We start from the raw sequence: 19,771 nt of genomic DNA, 5'->3' as shown, positions 1-19,771 counted from the left end.
GGCTAATTTTTTTTTTTTTTTTTAATTTTTTTTATCAATCAATCAATCAATCAATGTTTATTTATATAGCCCTAAATCACAAGTGTCTCAAAGGGCTGCACAAGCCACAACAACATCCTCGGTACAGAGCCCACATAAGGGCAAGGAAAAACTCACCCCAGTGGGACGTCGATGTGAATGACTATGAGAAACCTTGGAGAGGACCGCAGATGTGGGTGACCCCTCCCCTCTAGGGGAGACCGAATGCAATGGATGTCGAGTGGGTCTGACATAATATTGAGAGAGTTCAGTCCATAGTGGATCCAACATAATAGTGAGAGTCCAGTCCATAGTGGGGCCAGCAGGAACCCATCCCAAGCGTATAAACCTTTATTTATAAACTGCAACATTTACAAACAACTGAGAATCAATAATCAAAATAAGTATCAGAATCAGAAGAGTTTTTATTGCCATTGTTTGAGAACGGGTTCACAAACTAGGAATTTTACTTGGCGCAATCGTGCAACATAAAACACATATAACACAGAATACAATAACATGAGCTGTAACTGAGCTATCAGATCTTGTTATTGCTCATGTGTCTGATGGCCGAGGGGAAAAAACTGTTCAGGTGGCGGGAGGTGTGGGTCTGGATGGACCGTAATCTCCTGCCTGGTGCCAGTATGCTGTTTTTTTTTCTCCAATAAAATACTGGAAAGGATAGAAATGTAGTTTGTCTCTTTTATCCGGTTATTAATCGATTAATCGAAGTAATAATCGACAGATTAATCGATTATCAAATTAGTTGTTAGTTGCAGCCCTAGTAATGAACAAGGCACTCAATCTACTAATAGGAGTATGTTTAAGAAACTTTACAAGGTATATGGAAGAAGAATATAATTTGTCCTGATTTCATTCATTTATCATTATTTATTAAGTTACTGCTGGTGTTAGTCTATATCTTGTATTTACTTTACATTTACACTCTTTTCTGACAGTTTACTCCTGAATGTATTAATTAATTTACCTTTAATGTTTTTATTGTATTGTATATTTTAAATTAAATGTTTGTCCTATACTTTCGTCACTGCCTAAGCTATCTATTGTTACCAATTATCACGTTTACAAAATTCAACATGTCTGAAAACAAGTGGCAAGAAACAGAGCTTATTCAATTCTACCAAGTCTTTAGTCTTAAAATGAACTTATGTTTTTAATGCTACCATTTTCTAATAAGTACAGACAAAAGAGAGACTGTAGAAAAATAGCTAGCAAATATAAACCACACATTGTACATTACAACAAACTCGAGATGCCAAACACAAACTACAATTCCTGGTTTTTCAGCCACATGCCTTTGAATGTTGTTGTCAAGGCAGCACATGGATGCTGAGGTAAAATAAACCCGTCACACATCACTGCGCCGGTTGTGCATTCAACAATGAGGAACCTCATCATGAGTGAGCAAGAAAACATGCTCATCCTTTGAGTTGGCTTTGCTACCTTGGTGACGCCATTTGGGCAAATGATATTTTCCTTGGGGATTAATCAGAATTTTGATAACAATTATTTTACATATTTAATGGGGACTTTTCTTCACCTGATTACTGGCACATTTCGTCAAGTTGCAGGGTCATATTCGACCACAGGGGGATGAACAAGATTTAAAATATTATTGCACATATTTAGGGTTCAAGTACGAGTGAAATCCCTTTAAAAAAGTGTATATTTATTTCATTTATTTATCTTATAGGCACATCAGTTCACAAGGCTTTAATCCTAACACTACGGTGTTACTAGATGCTGAGTAAGCTGCTTTTCTAATTTAAGCATATCCTCATCTGGTAGAAGATATTGTTGAATGTTTTCTATTACATGTGATTCCGTAGAGTGCTCATAGTCCATCTTGTTCTTAAATGGCAGATGTCCAGCAAGCTCACAGAGAGCAATGTTCAATGCAGACTCTTCCTTGGTACCGAAGCAGGCTACTCTGGGCCAAACAGCAATCCGCACACCTTTCCTCAATAAGTTGTCGTCTCTTTCGCTCTGAGTCAGACCACAAGGCGGACAGCCCCTGGTCATGAACAGGTTATGAGCAACATTGGCCTCCACCAGGAAGTCGGTGACACGACAGATGGCGGTTGCGACGTCATCCACGCCCCCTGATTCGGTGTAGAACAAAAAACCTGCAGGAAATCCCATTAAAGTGTAAAATCCGATTTCAGGAAGAATTGGCCTGACTGGCATCGATTCGATATTGAGCTTGTGTTTCAGGTAATATCCATGGAGGTGTAAATGATTGACGGATGCAAAAGCCCCGAGACTGTTGAAGCCCACACGAAAGCCTGGGTCAGAGCTCAGCAGGACAGATTCAACGCCGACTTGAATGGCCGACTTTGTGAGCACCTGAGGATAGCAGCGTGACGGATCAGGGACAAAAAGACAATGTCCAAACTCCAAAGGACTGACATTGACCAACACAACTGTCTTGCGAGGTTGATGATTACTTCCATGTCCTTCTTCAGACGCCTTCATCATCTCAAATATGATCTCATCCTGATTGATCATGTTGAAATTAAACTGTTTGGCGTTGAACTCCTGCTGAATACTGAGTATCTTCTGTGGCTTTCTTCTTTCAGTTCCTCTCTCGACATTCAACTGGGCCACAAAACCACATGAACCAGGCAGGAGACGTGTTTGCAAGTCCCCTAAATGGTAGCGGAACAACCCCCTCGCCATCCTGTCTGCCCAGCCAGCTTGGACAGCTGCATCAAACCTTGATGCCGATACCATGCGGGATGTATTACCAATATTGGCATACACATCTTTAACAAAGTCCTGGTTCCCATAGACAAACTGGATCGGCATGGTTGATTACGGTTGCTAAGTTAAAAAAAACTAAACAAGAGGCGTAACTCTTACGCCATTTGCGTAAATAGAGAGGCTTGCGTAATTTTCACAGTCGTCTGGTGGGATCTCTTTTACTTCGTTCCGGTCGTCACAACAAAACATCAATGTAAACAATATCTTTAAAAAAAACAATATTAAACTAACGTATGAATTACATACCATATAGTTGTGGTCGTAGTCATACGCGTAATGGGAGTAATAATCACTACTATTTCTGTGCGAGTTACTTCCTGAATCATTGCGCCAGTTCTTCTTCGTTGGTAGTTGTATTTCCGGCTTCAGATTACAAAAATAAAATGCAGGCTTTCCGTCAATGTTTTGTTGTATCAGAACTAAACGGAGAAAATAAATGAATAGCATTTTATTATGTACATGGAGGGTACAGTTAAGCAATTTGCTACTGTTTTAGTGGTGTGGTTTGAATTAAGTCGACCCTGACAGGGATAAGCGGTAAAAAAAAATGACGTATGGATGATAGTGCTTATGTCGATCAGGGGTCACCAACGCGGTGCTCCCGGGCACCAGGTAGCCCGTAAGGACCAGATGAGTTGCCCGCTGGCCTGTTCTAAAAGTAGCTCAAATAGCAGCACTTACCAGTGAGCTGCCTCTATTTTTTAAATTTTATTTATTTACTAGCAAGCTGGTCTCGCTTTGCCCGACATTTTTAATTCTAACAGAGACAAAACTCAAATAGAATTTGAAAATCCAAGAAAATATTTTAAAGACTTGGTCTTAACTTGTTTAAATAAATTCATTTATTTTTTACTTTGCTTCTTATAACTTTCAGAAAGATAATTTTAGAGAAAAAAATACAACCTTAAAAATTATTTTAGGATTTTTAAACACATATACCTTTTTACCTTTTAAATTCCTTCCTCTTCTTTCCTGACAATTTAAGTCAATGTTCAAGTAATTTTTTTTTTTTTTGTAAAGAATAATAAATACATTTTAATTTAATTCTTCATTTAAGCTTCTGTTTTTTCGACGAAGAATCCATCCATCCATCCATCCATCTTCTTCCGCTTATCCGAGGTCGGGTCGCGGGGGCAGCAGCCTAAGCAGGGAAGCCCAGACTTCCCTCTCCCCAGCCACTTCGTCCAGCTCTTCCTGTGGGACCCCGAGGCGTTCCCAGGCCAGCCGGGAGACATAGTCTTCCCAACGTGTCCTGGGTCTTCCCCGCGGCCTCCTACCGGTCGGACGTGCCCTAAACACCTCCCTAGGGAGGCGTTCGGGTGGCATCCTGACCAGATGCCCGAGGAGTCTTTTTGTCTTTTTTTAGGATCCATATGCAGGGTTTTACAGGGTCACTAAGTTTTTAAGGTTGCAGACGAAGAATATTTGTGAAATATTTCTTCAAACTTATTATGATTAAAATTCAAAAAAAATATTCTGGCAAATCTAGAAAATCTGTATAATCAAATTTAAATCTTATTTCAAAGTCTTTTGAATTTCTTTTAAAATTTTTGTTCTGGAAAATCTAGAAGATATAATGATTTGTCTTTGTTAGAAATATAGCTTGGTCCAATTTGTTATATATTCTAACAAAGTGCAGATTGGATTTTAACCTATTTAAAACATATCATCAAAATTCTAAAATTAATCTTAATCAGGAAAAATTACTAATGATGTTCCATAAATTCTTTTTTGAATTTTTTCAAAAAGATTCGAATTAGCTAGTTTTTCTCTTCTTTTTTTCGGTTGAATTTTGAATTTTAAAGAGTCGAAATTGAAGATAAACTATGTTTCAAAATGTAATTTTCTTTTTTTTTTTCGTGTTTTCTCTTCTTTTAAACCGTTCAATTAAGTGTTTTTTTCATCATTTATTCTCTACAAAATTTGAAAAATGTGCACTTAGAGAAAATATAAAAATAAAGTGTTGCATATTGATATTTATCTGTTTCTATATATATTTATTGTGAGAAATCATTAAGATGATCAGTGTTTCCACAAAGATAAATATCATTAATTATTAATAATAACATAGAGTTAAAGGTAAATTGAGAAAATTGGCTATTTCTGGCAATTTATTTAAGTGTGTATCAAACTGGTAGCCCTTCGCATTAATCAGTACCCAAGAAGTAGCTCTTGGTTTCAAAAAGGTTGGTGACCCCTGATGTAGATTAAAATAATCAGTTTTCATTCATGTTGCCAGCAACTTGAGAGTTCTAGGTTCGATTACCGCTTTCGCCATGTAGTCTATAAAGAAAAAGTGCTATTTAAATGTACTTCACTATACTAAACCAAGATTACATCTGGTACGATGTGCTAATTATGTTGTATAATTTTTTTGTTATCTAAGGAAGGGATTCTCAATCCGTGGTACCCATCACCATCTAGTGGTGCACCAAAGAATCACTTAAAAAAAACGTGTCGTCTTTCAAAATGACTGTGAACTATAGGCAACATTTAAAAAGTGCAGTTCCTCTTTAAATTCACTTTTAAAAGTCCTTGATATTTTGACACAAATGCCATTTTATTTTCAGAATGTCATGTATTTATTTTTTATTTTTTAAATTTTATAAACCTTTATTTATAATATGAACATTTACATACAATCAAGACGGGACAAGCGGTAGAACATGGATGGATGGAAGAAATAATAAACAAAACAAGTACAGAAACAGTGCAAAACAGCGCCAGGGGGTTGTAAACTCAATAAAACAACTAAAATAGAATGCAATATATATATATATATATATATATATATATATATATATATATATATATATATATATATATATATATATATATATATATATATATATATACACGCCCCGCGACCCCAAAAGGGACAAGCGGTAGAAAATGGATGGATGGATGGATGGATGTAACAAAATGTCATGTATTTGTTTTACACCAGACAGAGTATGCAGATGACATAAGCATTGATCTGCTTGTATATTAACCTGCTGCACCTTTCAGGTAACCATGCGCGGTTAATGTAAAGGAGCGTGTGCAGGCAAAATAAATAGCACGATTAATCTGTGTTCATACATGACTGATGCCATAATGTTTTGTGATTAATCGTACGGGTTAAAGAATCAGGGCGTCAGGGGTCGGCAACTCAAAATGTTGAAAGAGCCACATTGGACCAAAAAAACAAACTAATTTGTCTCGAGTCGCAAAAAATTAAAAGCCTTATATAAGCCTTATAATGAAGGCAACACATGCTATAAGTGTCTATTTTAGCTATATTAGCCTACTATCAAAATTACTAAGTAGGCTACAAATACATATTGAGCATTCATGATTACATATTTATTTTCCCTGCGGCGCATCCTGGAGAGAATGACGCACCACGTGACTACTCTGCTGTACGACAGTGCTTTAAGTTCAACTTCCATTACCAAAAAATGGTAATGGCAAGTATCACAAAAATGATTCCCGAGCGCGGCCACCGCTGCTGCTCACTGCTCACCTCACCTCCCAGGGGGAACAAGGGGATGGGTCAAATGCAGAGGGTAATTTCACCACACCTAGTGTGTGTGCGACTATCAGTGGTACTTTAACTTTAATATTAATCTATTATGTTTCGTTGCATTGATGATTGATGATGTGTTACCGGGGCCCCCGGTAATACATTTATAACAAAATATATAAAGCTGTGCTTGGATGAGTTTGGTGTGGAAAACCCTTCCCAAAAACCTTTGGGAAGAACAAGAACAGGGACTGTGAGACAGAACCCCTATCAGGTACGATAGGGGGTCAAAAATATAAACAGTTAAATAAAACCTCTACCTTGTTTTTAATGAATATTTAGGCCTACTACACTGCAGTATTTTATTGGTGTTCATTGTGGTGGTACTTGGAGTACTTTTACTACAGGAGTTATCTTTTTAAACAATTTACTCTTGTACAATATTTGTATTCTATTTCTGGACTAGCATATTTAATTGGACTTTGCCTTAATATTGCCATAACAACACTTAACAATCCTGTTATCCTCTAAAAACAGGTGTCATCCATTTGAAACATTAAAAATATATTTACTCTATATGCAAGCAATTATTGTTATTTTGTATAGTTACATCTACTACTGTTTTGAAACACATGCAGGCTGAACTAACTTTAGAAGATGCAGCAGCTGGCCAGTCAGTCATGTGGTTATTTTAGTAGCTGCATACCTTCAGAGATAAAGCAGGCTGGACTGCTGGGGTTGTGTGTGTTTGGATACTTACGAGCACAGCTTCATCTTGTTATATCTCAAACTTCATTCAGTTAAAGTTCAGTTTTTCTTGGAATAATAACGCATTGACGATGGAAGCAAGCAGCAAAGAAGTGAGTACTTTTTTAAAACTACGACAGCAAGGTATACTAAGTACAATTATGTGTGTATTTTAATTTAGCCAACGATATATCTATTTTGTGAAACACTAATTTTGTGTATCTCTGATATTCAAATGTTTAATCTATTTTTGTCCTTGGGCGCTACTTTATACTGTATATATATTTAGTTTGAAAACCAGCATGACTATAACCAGTATATTGCACTCACTAGATAACATACAGTACGTTGCTCTGTTATCAAGGACTTTTGTCATACTTTCTCATAAACATTATCCCGTTTATTTGTTTTAGTATTTCCTGCTTTTAATACAATATACTGACAGGACAACTATAACTTATTTGTAGGCGGGAAGTAAAATGAAGGATCAATCTCAGCCAGTAAATCTGACACAAGATACTGATCTCACAGCAAGGAATATCCAGTCATCCACCTCTGCTGCTGAAGGTATGAAAAGCATTTATCTAGTCATAATGTAAACATAACCTTAAAATACATTTCTATTACAATGTGAAATTAACCAACTCACGTCCCTGCAATATTATATTTATTTGGTGTCATCTTTCTACAGCACAGTCCAGCACATCTGTTGGGAAGAGCAAACAGAATGCTAAAGACAAGTCTACTACTGATCCAGCAAAGGAAAAGGCTTTAAAACCAAAACTCCAGCTTAATTTTACCACATTCACGGTCAAAAACGGTGAAGAGTTGAAAGTAGAGATACCCGTGGTTGCAAATCCAGTTCCCAAGGTAGAATGGAAAATAGATGGACAAGCCATCAAAGAAACATCCAGGCTTGAGATCGCAACCACATCATCATTGACAGTCCTTCATATCAGACATGCTGCCAGAGAGCATGCTGGTCAGTACTCTATCACAGCGAGAAATAATGCTGGAGACGATACTAGGGAACTCACAGTAGTGGTTCTTGAAAAGCCCGACCCACCCTCAGGACCTGTGAAGGTTGATGAGGTCAGTTCTGACTATGTTTCTATCTCCTGGGAGCCCCCAGAATACACTGGAGGCTGTCAACTTGACAACTATATTGTGGAGAAACGTGAAATTACTAACATGGAGTGGCAAACTGTATCAGCCACAACAGTACGAACCACAATCAAAGTCACAAAGCTAAAGACAGGAAGTGAATATCAATTCCGTGTGTTTGCTGAAAATAGGTATGGCAAGAGTACATCGATAATATCTCCAATTGTAATTGCGCAGTATCCATTTAGTGCGCCTATGGCTCCTGGAACACCTTTTGTGTCCGTCGTGACAAAGTACAGTATGTTGGTTGAATGGACACCTCCAGTCAAGGATGGAGGTAGCTCTGTCACCGGCTATCACCTGGAACGTAAGGAGAAAAATAGCATTTTATGGACCAAGATGAACAAACTTGCCATACTTGACCCTCGCTTCAAAACAACAGGCCTGGAGGAAGGTATTGAGTATGAATTCAGAGTATTTGCTGAGAATATCGCTGGAATCAGTCCACCCAGCAAGATATCTGACTGCTATGTGGCAAGAGATCAATGTGAGCCACCTGGTAAACCCGACGCTGTTGTTATTACAAAGGAGAATATCACCCTCCAGTGGGCCAAACCAGAGTATGACGGTGGGAGCTCCATTACAGGATATGTTGTTGAAAAAAAAGAGCTTCCAGATGGTCGATGGATGAAAGCAAACTTCACAAATGTTATTGAAAATCAGTTCACAATTACAGGCCTGACAGGTGGACAAAGTTATGAGTTTAGAGTAACTGCCAAGAATGGTGCGGGTGTCTGGAGCAAACCCTCCGAAAGTATAACTATCTTTGCTGAGGATGTTATTGAAGGGCCTTCTGTATACATGGACCCCAAGTTTAAGAGTACAATTGTCATTCAGGCTGGCGACACATTCACAATTGAGGCTGATTACTTTGGAAAGCCCTTGCCTGATGTAAGGTGGCTAAAAGATGGTGAGGAAATCAACAAAGCTACACCAAGAATAGATGTTAAAAACACCCTCACTCACACCACATTGACAGTCCGGGACTGTATACGAGGAGATGCGGGACATTTTATCTTAAGTCTCACAAACATTGATGGAACAAAATCTATCCAAGTTAATGTAAAGATACTAGATAGACCTAGTCCCCCACAGGGACCTTTAAGGGTGAAAGTTGTCAGTGCGGAAAAAATCAATCTTTACTGGAACCCTCCTTCAAATGATGGCGGCGCCATTGTTTCCCATTACATTGTCGAGAAGAGAGAGACAAGCCGTGTCACATGGACAGGGGTTGATCCCAACGTGGAAGCCGTTGCTTACAAAGTGACAAAGTTAACACCAGGGAGAGAATACATATTCAGAGTTTGTGCTGTGAATAAATTTGGTGTTGGAGAATTTCTGGAATCAGACCCTATCATGGCAGAAAATCCTTTTAAAACACCGAGTGCACCTTCTACCCCAACAGCTAGTGCTGTGACTGGAGACTCTGTACTGTTGACATGGGAAAGACCTGAGGCCGATGGGGGCTCCGAGATTGATGGTTACATCTTGGAAAAACACGACAAAGACGGTGTCAGGTGGACTAAGTGCAACAAGAGAAGATTGAATGACCTACGCTTCCGATGCACAGGACTGACTGAGGGACATTATTATCAGTTTAGAGTATCGGCAGAGAATGCTGCTGGTGTTGGTTCAGCCAGTGAGCCAAGTGATTATATTAAAGTGTGCGAAGCGTCATATCCTCCAGGTCCTCCTAACAACCTCAAAATGACAGACTATTCCTTCAGCACTGTGTCTCTATCCTGGTCCAAGCCTATCTACGATGGCGGAACTGCCATTACTGAATTTGTTGTTGAGATGAAAGAAGCAGCAGATGATGAATGGATCACATGCATTCCAAACACAAAAGATACAAAGTACACCATAAAAGGGCTAAGACAAAACGCACAGTACAACTTCCGGGTGCGTGCAACGAATGCCAATGGAGTTGGAGAGCCTTTTGTCTTACCTGCGTCTGTGGTAGCAGCTGAAAAACTGGAGCTACCTGAAATTGAGTTGGACGCAGCTTTGCGAAAGACAGTTAGTGTTCGAGCCTGTTCAACATTACGTCTCCATGTCCCCATAAGAGGAAGCCCAGAACCTGAGGTCAAATGGTCAAAAGAAGGTGGTCCTCTCAGTGAGCGTGCACAAATAGAGGTAACAGGCTCGTACACAGTTTTGCTGATTGAAAATGTGAATAGAACTGACACTGGAAAGTATGAACTGAATGCTAAAAACTGCGAGGGCTCCAAATCAGCATTTATCAACGTCAGAGTGTTGGATACTCCCTCTGCACCAACAAACCTGCAAGTGAAAGATGTACAAAGAGATTATGTGACCATCTCCTGGGAGGCTCCGCTTATTGATGGGGGAGCAAACATTTTACACTACGTTGTGGAAAAGAGAGAGGAAGCCAGAAATGCATTCACAAGTGTTTGTAGCACATGTACGCGGAACTCGTTAAAGATTGACAACCTGCAGGAGGGATGTTTTTATTATTTCCGTGTCTTGGCTGTGAACGAGTATGGAACTGGATTAGCAGTGGAAACACAGGAGCGTGTTAAAGTGTCTGAAGCTCCTCTACCTCCTGGAAAAATCTCACTGAGGGATTTGACCCAAGAGAGTGTAAAACTTGCATGGGAAAAGCCAGATCATGACGGAGGGAGCAAAATTACATGTTACGTTATAGAAATGCAGGCTCAGGGATATGACACATGGATAGTCTGTTCCGAGAGTAAAGCTTTGGAAGCAGTCATCAGTGGACTGACAAAAGGAATGGAATATTTATTTAGAGTTAGGGCTGTAAATGAAAAAGGAAAGAGTGAACCAAAGCTCCTATTGACACCTGTTGCTTTAAAAGACACACGTGCTGAGCCTGTTATTAATTTGCTCTCCAGCACATTCAGTGTGAAGGCAGGGAATGATTTAAAGATTGAAGTGCCATTCAAGGGTGTACCACAGCCAATAGCTGCCTGGAAGAAGGATGGTAACACTATCAAGGAAACAAGCAGGGTAAATGTTAGCACATTCGATACATTATCTCAAATCGTTATTAAAGATGCAACTAAGCTAGACGTCGGCTTGTACGAGGTAACTGTGACCAATTCCGCTGGTGCTGCCTCTGCTGAAATTTATGTTAATGTTTTTGAAAGACCTGGACCACCATGCGACATTAGTGTGCAAGACGTGAGCGCTGACTATGTGTCTTTAATATGGCAACCCCCCCAATATAGTGGGGGATGTCAAATTTCGAATTATGTTGTTGAGAAGAGAGATACAGGCAGTACAATATGGCAGACTGTGTCAGCCACAGTTGCCAGGACCTCTATCAAAATAACCCGTCTGACACAGGGCACAGAGTATCAGTTTCGTGTTGCTGCAGAGAATCGCTATGGCAAGAGCTCTTTTGTTGAGTCTGAAACTATTGTTGCCCAATACCCCTTCAAAGTCCCTAGTCCACCACTCAATATTGCTGTTGTGAGTTCCTCAAAGTCTACCATGCTTATTAAATGGAGTCCACCAAGTAGTGACGGTGGCAGCCCAATTGTGGGCTATCATATTGAATGCAAGGATCAAAGTAGTATTCTGTGGACAAAGCTTAACAGGGGTCCAGTGATGGAGAGCAGATTCAAGGTTACAAGTATTGAAGAAGGCCTCATATATGAGTTTCGGGTTTATGCAGAGAATATTGCGGGTGTTGGACTTTGCAGTAAAGCATCTGAGCCTGTGGCAGCAAGAGACCATTGTGATCCCCCACACAATCTCACAGTCACTAACATAACCAACACTTCAGTATCCCTCTCATGGGACAAACCGCAATATGATGGTGGGGCTAAAATAACCAGTTACATTGTTGAGCGAAAAGAGCTTCCTGATAATTGCTGGTTGAAGTGTAACTTCACCAGCTTGCTTGACACCTTTTTGGAGGTGACTGGCCTCACAGAGGGTGAACAGTATGACTTCCGGGTCATTGCAAAGAATGCAGCAGAGCTCTTCAGTGCACCCTCTGAAACCACAGGACCTGTTACTGTGCAGCATGATGTGGAGCCACCTAAAATGATCTTAGAGGACAAATTTAGACAGGGTTTGGTTGTCAAAGTTGGCGACCTTCTAAGAATAGATGCTGACATCTCTGGCCGCCCCAGCCCTCAAGTGTTTTGGTCAAAGAATAGTTTAACTATTGGTACAAAGGGTAGGGTTGAGATTACCACAACAAAGACACATACTACTCTAATCATCAGGGAAAGTGTAAGGAAAGACTCCGGCCAATACATTCTGACCCTGCAGAATATTTGTGGTACAACATCTAACACTATTACATGCAAAGTCTTAGACAGGCCAGGCCCTCCAGCTGGCCCACTGGTAGTGTCTGGACTTTCAGCAGAGAAATGCACCTTGTCATGGGGACATCCTCAGGAGACAGGTGGTGCAGAGATAATGCATTACATTGTTGAGAAGTGTGAAACCAGCCGTGTAGCCTGGACACGTGTATATGATGAGTTAATAGCAACTACCTGCAAGATACCCAAGCTGCTCAGAGGCAATGAATACCTGTTTAGAGTGAGGGGTGTGAACAAATACGGAGAAGGGGAAACTTTGGAAAGTGATCCGATCAAGGCAGCTGATCCCTTCACCATCCCGTGTGCTCCAACGGATGTTCAGGTCACAAGTGCAACAAGTGACGCTATGACAATTTGCTGGAAGAGACCCATATCTGATGGCGGTAGTCGAATCAGTGGGTACATCGTGGAGAAGCGAGAGAAGCAGGGCGTTCGTTGGTTACGTGTCAATAAGAAAACTGTGTATGACCTGCGGTTTAAAGCCTCTGGCCTACACGAAGGATGTGAATATGAATTCAGGGTTTTTGCCGAGAATGCTGCAGGAATAAGTGAACCCAGTCTACCATGTCCACTCACCATGGCAGAAGATCCAAAGTTTCTGCCTTCCCCTCCTGCAAAGCCGATAATCATTGATTCTTCCAAGTCTTCAATCACCCTGTCATGGAACAAGCCACTGTTTGATGGTGGAGCACCAATCATTGGCTACAAAGTTGAATTCAGAAAATCCGGAGAAGAAAACTGGGTTGTTGCCGTTCAAAACACAGAAAAGACAGAGTTCAAAGTGGCGGGGCTTACCTCAGAAACAGAATATGTATTTGTTGTTAAATCTATGAATAAGGTAGGCATCAGTGAGCCAAGTCCTGAAACAGACCCTCAAATTGCTATTGAGAGAGAAGAGGGACCCAAGTTTGACATTAGCACTGAGATGAAGAAGACACTTCTCGTAAAAGAGGGCAGCTCCTTCACTTTCACTGTGCCGTTCACTGGCAAACCTGTACCCAGTGTGACATGGGAAAAGGCAGATGTGGATTTAAGAATGAGAGGACTTGTAAACACCACCAGCTCTGTCACATCCATCACGCTGGAAAAAGTGACTCGCGATGACTCTGGTAAATACATAGTCAAACTTCAAAATACTGTCGGGAACACCTCTTTGACTCTGAGTGTGAGGGTTCTGGATTCCCCTGGCCCCCCAACACATTTAGCTGTTAGAGACGTGACCATGAACTCTGCCACTATTACCTGGGACATTCCTGAGAATGAGGGAGGAGCACCTGTAAACAATTACCTTGTTGACATACTGGACATCAGCAGAAAAGGCTGGACAAGACTCACTGACAGATGCCACAGATTGTCCTACAAGGTGTCGGACTTAGAGGAGGGCGGGATCTACTACTTCAGAGTCACTGGCGAAAATGAGTTTGGCATCGGTGTTTCGGCTGAGACGAGGGAAGGAACGAAAATAACAGGTACAATGTACAGTAAACAAATGAACATTGTTGTGTTTTGTATTAGTCCAGTCAAATGACAAAACAATTATGTAATGTGTTTGAACCGTTTAATCATTTTGACCCACATTCTAATTCTCTATCTTTATTTTAGATCCAACAGACTGGGAAACCTAACCTGGAGCTTAATTTATCTCTCCAGAGTTGAACTCTCACTTGCAGGACATTCTTCTTGATAAACAGATTGCTGATTTATTAAAAAATAAATGTTTTTTGAATTCATATAATATTTTATTGTAGTCATGCAATATGTTTTGTGTGTATGGTTATGTGTGTATAGCAATGTGCATAGCATTCCTATAAAACAAAATAAAAATTGCTTTAATTTATAACATATTTTTTTTGTAGAAAGTACCAAGTGTGTGGGTAAACTGCAATAAAGCAAAGTGCAGTACTTCTATTTTTAAGAGTTGTCATTTAAAAAGACCACATTACATTAAAACAGAACCCGCTCAGGGGCACAAGCACAGCTCAGCCCTGCATACTCTCACTAACCATGTGTGCATGGACAAAATGTATTGAATCTGATCATCATTCGGATTAGAATGTTACTGTGTACATGGACCCTGGAAAAATGTATCTGCTTATGACGTGCATTTTCATGCATCACACCTTATATCGGAATACTTTAAGACGCGGAGGAGAAAAAGATTTGAAGTTGATTTCATTTTCCCAAAACAGCATCCTGCTGTAACTGAGAATTAAAGACGTGAGGAAACATGCAGCAGGTGATGTGTCAGGAACGTTGCCACAAATTGTTTATAAAGTCTTTAGTTTGTTTACTGGGATGGTCACTTGTACTTTAATAAACTGCTAACTTTGTTATTGTTCCAATAACATCAATACAAGCTGTGATTCTGTTGTCATCTCATCGAATTGAAGGCAGGCTGTGAAGTATCAATACGCTGAGGTACGAAGATTTTGCATTAGATGCAGGAGGTATCACTCCTGTTTAGATTTGTTGACCAATCTGTTGCACTGAACAACATGGTGTAGTTGGAGAAGAACAAAGCTTTTTATTAGACTTTATCTTCAATAGCTGTTGTGCCCGTTTGATTGTGGACTATTACTGACACCTTGTGGCGATGGGAAATGTTGCGCGTCATTAGTTTGGTCACTTCCGGTTCACGATGTTAGCCCAGTTCATAAAACAATGAGAAGTAGACGAGTTGTGTTAACTCTTACAAGCCTTGGAAAAGATAAGTCTGTAAGTAAACTGTTTAACTTGTTTATGTGGCTCAATATGAAGGCGGAAAGTGGCTAAATTTGATAGTAAGATGTGTATTGAAAAAACTATTTTTGTGCACTAATTTAATGGATGTTTGAGGACTTAAAATGGCTGCCAGTCGCATATTTCCACCATCGAAGTAGTTTCAACGCTCAGCAGTATTTGTTTGGTGATAATGCTGTATATTTGTGTAAAGCTAATGTTTACATATTGTGTATTACATTTCAGTATGTTGGTTGAATCATATAGCTTATACATTGTCATTGTGTGTATTTCAGTTTTACAAAAATAATAATAAAATAAAAGTCCAGTACAAGACAAAGCAAGATCAACAACAATAAAGAGCCTAAATGGATTCATCTGCTTTGGAACTTTATTAGAATGTCCTGGATTGGTTGTTAGCTGTCTGCCAAGCTGTACAACCTCAACACATATAGTGAGGGCAGAACAATAGCTAAACTGCATTGTGCTTTATATTGATATCAAAAAGTAAACACCATGTTTTTTCTACATTCCTTGTAGGTTTTTTTTTTCCATTTCACAATGTTATTACTTTAAAACCCATTAATGTGACATATTATTTTGTTTTTGTTAAGGTTTTATGGCCTATAGTGTATATCTGTTCTGATACAGCATGTACATGTACATACATTAGGAGATGTAAATTTACAGAACCTAAAAAAATATTTCTATCAAAATGTAAAAAAAAAAAAAAAAAAAAAATATAGAGAGAGAGAGAGAGAGAGAGAGAGAGAGAGAGAGAGACTTTTTAATTATATATTACAAATTACATGATGGTGTCACATTGACACCCCACTCCAACACTGTTTTCCCCAACATAATGAATAATTGTGATTAATAATTGTGATTTCAATATTGATTTAAAAAAATCTTAGTTATTATTTTAGCCATAATTGTATGTCTAAGACTAGATCTCATATATATGAACACTATTTACATCTATATGGACATACATTCTTACATTTGTTTGTATGTTTATCTCTTGAGAGAGAGAGAGAGAGAGAGAGAGAGAGAGAGAGAGAGAGAGAGAGAGAGAGAGAGAGAGAGAGAGAGAGAGAGAGAGAGAGAGAGAGAGAGACTTTTTAATTATATATTACAAATTACATGATGGTGTCACATTGACACCCCACTCCAACACTGTTTTCCCCAACATAATGAATAATTGTGATTAATAATTGTGATTTCAATATTGATTTAAAAAAATCTTAGTTATTATTTTAGCCATAATTGTATGTCTAAGACTAGATCTCATATATATGAACACTATTTACATCTATATGGACATACATTCTTACATTTGTTTGTATGTTTATCTCTTGAGAGAGAGAGAGAGAGAGAGAGAGAGAGAGAGAGAGAGAGAGAGAGAGAGAGAGAGAGAGAGAGAGAGAGAGAGAGAGAGAGAGAGAGAGACTTTTTAATTATATATTACAAATTACATGATGGTGTCACATTGACACCCCACTCCAACACTGTTTTCCCCAACATAATGAATAATTGTGATTAATAATTGTGATTTCAATATTGATTTAAAAAAATCTTAGTTATTATTTTAGCCATAATTGTATGTCTAAGACTAGATCTCATATATATGAACACTATTTACATCTATATGGACATACATTCTTACATTTGTTTGTATGTTTATCTCTTGAGAGAGAGAGAGAGAGAGAGAGAGAGAGAGAGAGAGAGAGAGAGAGAGAGAGAGAGAGAGAGAGAGAGAGAGAGAGAGAGAGAGAGAGAGAGAGAGAGAGAGAGAGAGAGAGAGAGAGACTTTTTAATTATATATTACAAATTACATGATGGTGTCACATTGACACCCCACTCCAACACTGTTTTCCCCAACATAATGAATAATTGTGATTAATAATTGTGATTTCAATATTGATTTAAAAAAATCTTAGTTATTATTTTAGCCATAATTGTATGTCTAAGACTAGATCTCATATATATGAACACTATTTACATCTATATGGACATACATTCTTACATTTGTTTGTATGTTTATCTCTTGAGAGAGAGAGAGAGAGAGAGAGAGAGAGAGAGAGAGAGAGAGAGAGAGAGAGAGAGAGAGAGAGAGAGAGAGAGAGAGACTTTTTAATTATATATTACAAATTACATGATGGTGTCACATTGACACCCCACTCCAACACTGTTTTCCCCAACATAATGAATAATTGTGATTAATAATTGTGATTTCAATATTGATTTAAAAAAATCTTAGTTATTATTTTAGCCATAATTGTATGTCTAAGACTAGATCTCATATATATGAACACTATTTACATCTATATGGACATACATTCTTACATTTGTTTGTATGTTTATCTCTTATGAGAGAGAGAGAGAGAGAGAGAGAGAGAGAGAGAGAGAGAGACTTTTTAATTATATATTACAAATTACATGATGGTGTCACATTGACACCCCACTCCAACACTGTTTTCCCCAACATAATGAATAATTGTGATTAATAATTGTGATTTCAATATTGATTTAAACAAATCTTAGTTATTATTTTAGCCATAATTGTATGTCTAAGACTAGATCTCATATATATGAACACTATTTACATCTATATGGACATACATTCTTACATTTGTTTGTATGTTTATCTCTTATGTCCATAAGGTGCCATCTTGCACAATTTTCACATTTATGTTTTTCATTTTGTTTCTACCATATTACTTTGTTTATAATGCTTGTGTTGTTTTCATATGCACATTCAATTTCTATTTGAGGTCCATGAAACACAGTGTTCTTATCGACAATAATGTTTTTTTTCTACGAAGGAAATCATGTTGAATTTGTTGTTGTTTTTCCAAAAAAAAACTTGGTTAAAAGATTATAGTATAAGTACTTTTTGAAAATACCGCAATAATGAGGTGCTGTGTCACCACATGATCCTTGACAGAATCGGGTCAGGGTCCAGTCAATCAATCAATGTTTATTTATATAGCCCTAAATCACAAGTGTCTCAAAGGGCTGCACAAGCCACAATGACATCCTCGGTTCAGAGCCCACATAAGGGCAAGGAAAAACTCACAACCCAGTGGGATGTCAATGTGAATGACTATGAGAAACCTTGGAGAGGACCGCAGATGTGGGTGACCCCTCCCCTCTAGGGGAGACCGGATGCAATGGATGTCGAGTGGGTCTGGCATAATATTGTGAAAGTCCAGTCCATAGTGGATCTAACATAATAGTCCAGTCCATAGTGGGGCCAGCAGGAGACCATCCCGAGCGTAGACGGGTCAGCAGAGCAGATATGTCCCCAACCGATACACAGGCGAGCGGTCCACCCCGGGTCCCGACTCTGGACAGCCAGCACTTCATCCATGGCCACCGGACCTGTGCCCCCCCCAACCCTCCACAAGGGAGAGGGGGGCAGAGGAGAAAATAAAATAAACGGCAGATCAATTGTCCAGTGGCATGGTGTCCAAGACGACTGGGGACCCTTTTCTGCTGCAGCCTTCTTCCACCATCGCAGCCGTTGTGGTAGTTCTTACATCTACCATCTTCCGCCTGCTCCGCCGTTGAGGTCTTCACCGTATCCCTGGCTAGGGGGCTGTCAGGTACTAGGCCTTTGCCAAGGGCCACCTGGGGTAACAGTAGTAAAGGGGTTAACATCCTAGTGCAGGGGTAGGGAACCTATGGCTCTGGAGCCAGATGTGGCTCTTTTGATGACTGCATCTGGCTCAGATAAATCTTAGCTGACATTACTTAACAGGATAAGTACTGAATAATTCCGTTGGTAATCACACTGTTAAAAATAATGTTCAAAATATAAAACATTTTCATGCATTTTAATCCATCCATCCGTTTTCTACCGCACCGGTTCAAGATGTTGCATTAACGGTAAGAAGTATTTTATTAATTATTGGTTAGCTTCAGAATAACAATGTTATTAAAAAGAATAAGAGACTTATTATACTCTAAAAATGTTGGTCTTACTTAAAAATGCACGCATTTAGTTGTATTCAGTGTTAAAAAAAATATTATATGGCTCTCACGGAAATACATTTTAAAATATTTGGCTTTCATGGCTCTCTCAGCCAAAAAGGTTCCCGACCCCTGTCCTAGTGCCTCAAGACCCCATAGAGGAGCTTCCACTGCCGGATGCACTACATCACATACTTGCCAACCTTGAGACCTCCGATTTCGGGAGGTTGGGGGGTGGGGGCGTGGTCGGGGGTGGGGCAGGTCGTGGTTGGGGGTGTGGTTAAGAGGGGAGGAGTATATTGACAGCTGGAATTCACCAAGTCTAGTATTTCATACATATATATATATATATATCTACATCCTGAAAATATGCAAACAAAACTGTGTTTAGATAATTGATACTTCAAACTTGCATAAATAAATATTAAGGAATATAACATAACTTGGCTTCTGAGAGCTTCAAAATGTAATGAATAAAATGCTAACGTTGTTGATAAACAAGCAATTATTTTTATAATTAAATATGGTCATTTTAAATGAA

General features: G+C 39.0%; 2 protein-coding genes across 2 annotated transcripts; one reads left to right on the top strand and one right to left on the bottom strand.

Annotated features, from left to right (window-relative positions):
• Nucleotides 1-496: 496 nt before the first annotated feature.
• Nucleotides 497-3,158, bottom strand: gdpgp1 (GDP-D-glucose phosphorylase 1). The gene has a single exon (XM_061969952.2). The coding sequence runs from the start codon at nt 2,845-2,847 to the stop codon at nt 1,765-1,767; it is 1,083 nt and encodes a 360-aa protein (XP_061825936.1). The 5' UTR covers nt 2,848-3,158; the 3' UTR covers nt 497-1,764.
• Nucleotides 3,159-7,068: 3,910 nt separating this feature from the next.
• Nucleotides 7,069-14,404, top strand: LOC133612130 (titin-like). Its single transcript, XM_061969299.1, has 4 exons — nt 7,069-7,167; nt 7,522-7,621; nt 7,746-14,006; nt 14,140-14,404. Exons 1-4 carry the CDS (start codon nt 7,147-7,149, stop codon nt 14,160-14,162), a joined length of 6,405 nt encoding a protein of 2,134 aa, XP_061825283.1. The 5' UTR covers nt 7,069-7,146; the 3' UTR covers nt 14,163-14,404.
• The last annotated feature ends 5,367 nt before the right edge of the window (nt 14,405-19,771 follow it).

Source organism: Nerophis lumbriciformis, linkage group LG10 (genome assembly GCF_033978685.3).
Source record: "Nerophis lumbriciformis linkage group LG10, RoL_Nlum_v2.1, whole genome shotgun sequence".
Lineage (NCBI taxonomy): Eukaryota > Metazoa > Chordata > Actinopteri > Syngnathiformes > Syngnathidae > Nerophis > Nerophis lumbriciformis.
The sequence above is the reverse complement of the archived record's forward strand: the minus strand, read 5'-3'. Positions and strand labels throughout refer to the sequence as shown.

Coding starts and splice junctions, on each gene's coding strand:
- gdpgp1 (XM_061969952.2), bottom strand. CDS start 2,847: ATGCCGATCCAGTTTGTCTATGGGAACCAGGACTTTGTTAAAGATGTG.
- LOC133612130 (XM_061969299.1), top strand. CDS start 7,147: ATGGAAGCAAGCAGCAAAGAA. Junction 7,622..7,745: donor ATCCACCTCTGCTGCTGAAG/GTATGAAAAGCA, acceptor ATCTTTCTACAG/CACAGTCCAGCACATCTGTT. Junction 14,007..14,139: donor GGAAGGAACGAAAATAACAG/GTACAATGTACA, acceptor TCTTTATTTTAG/ATCCAACAGACTGGGAAACC.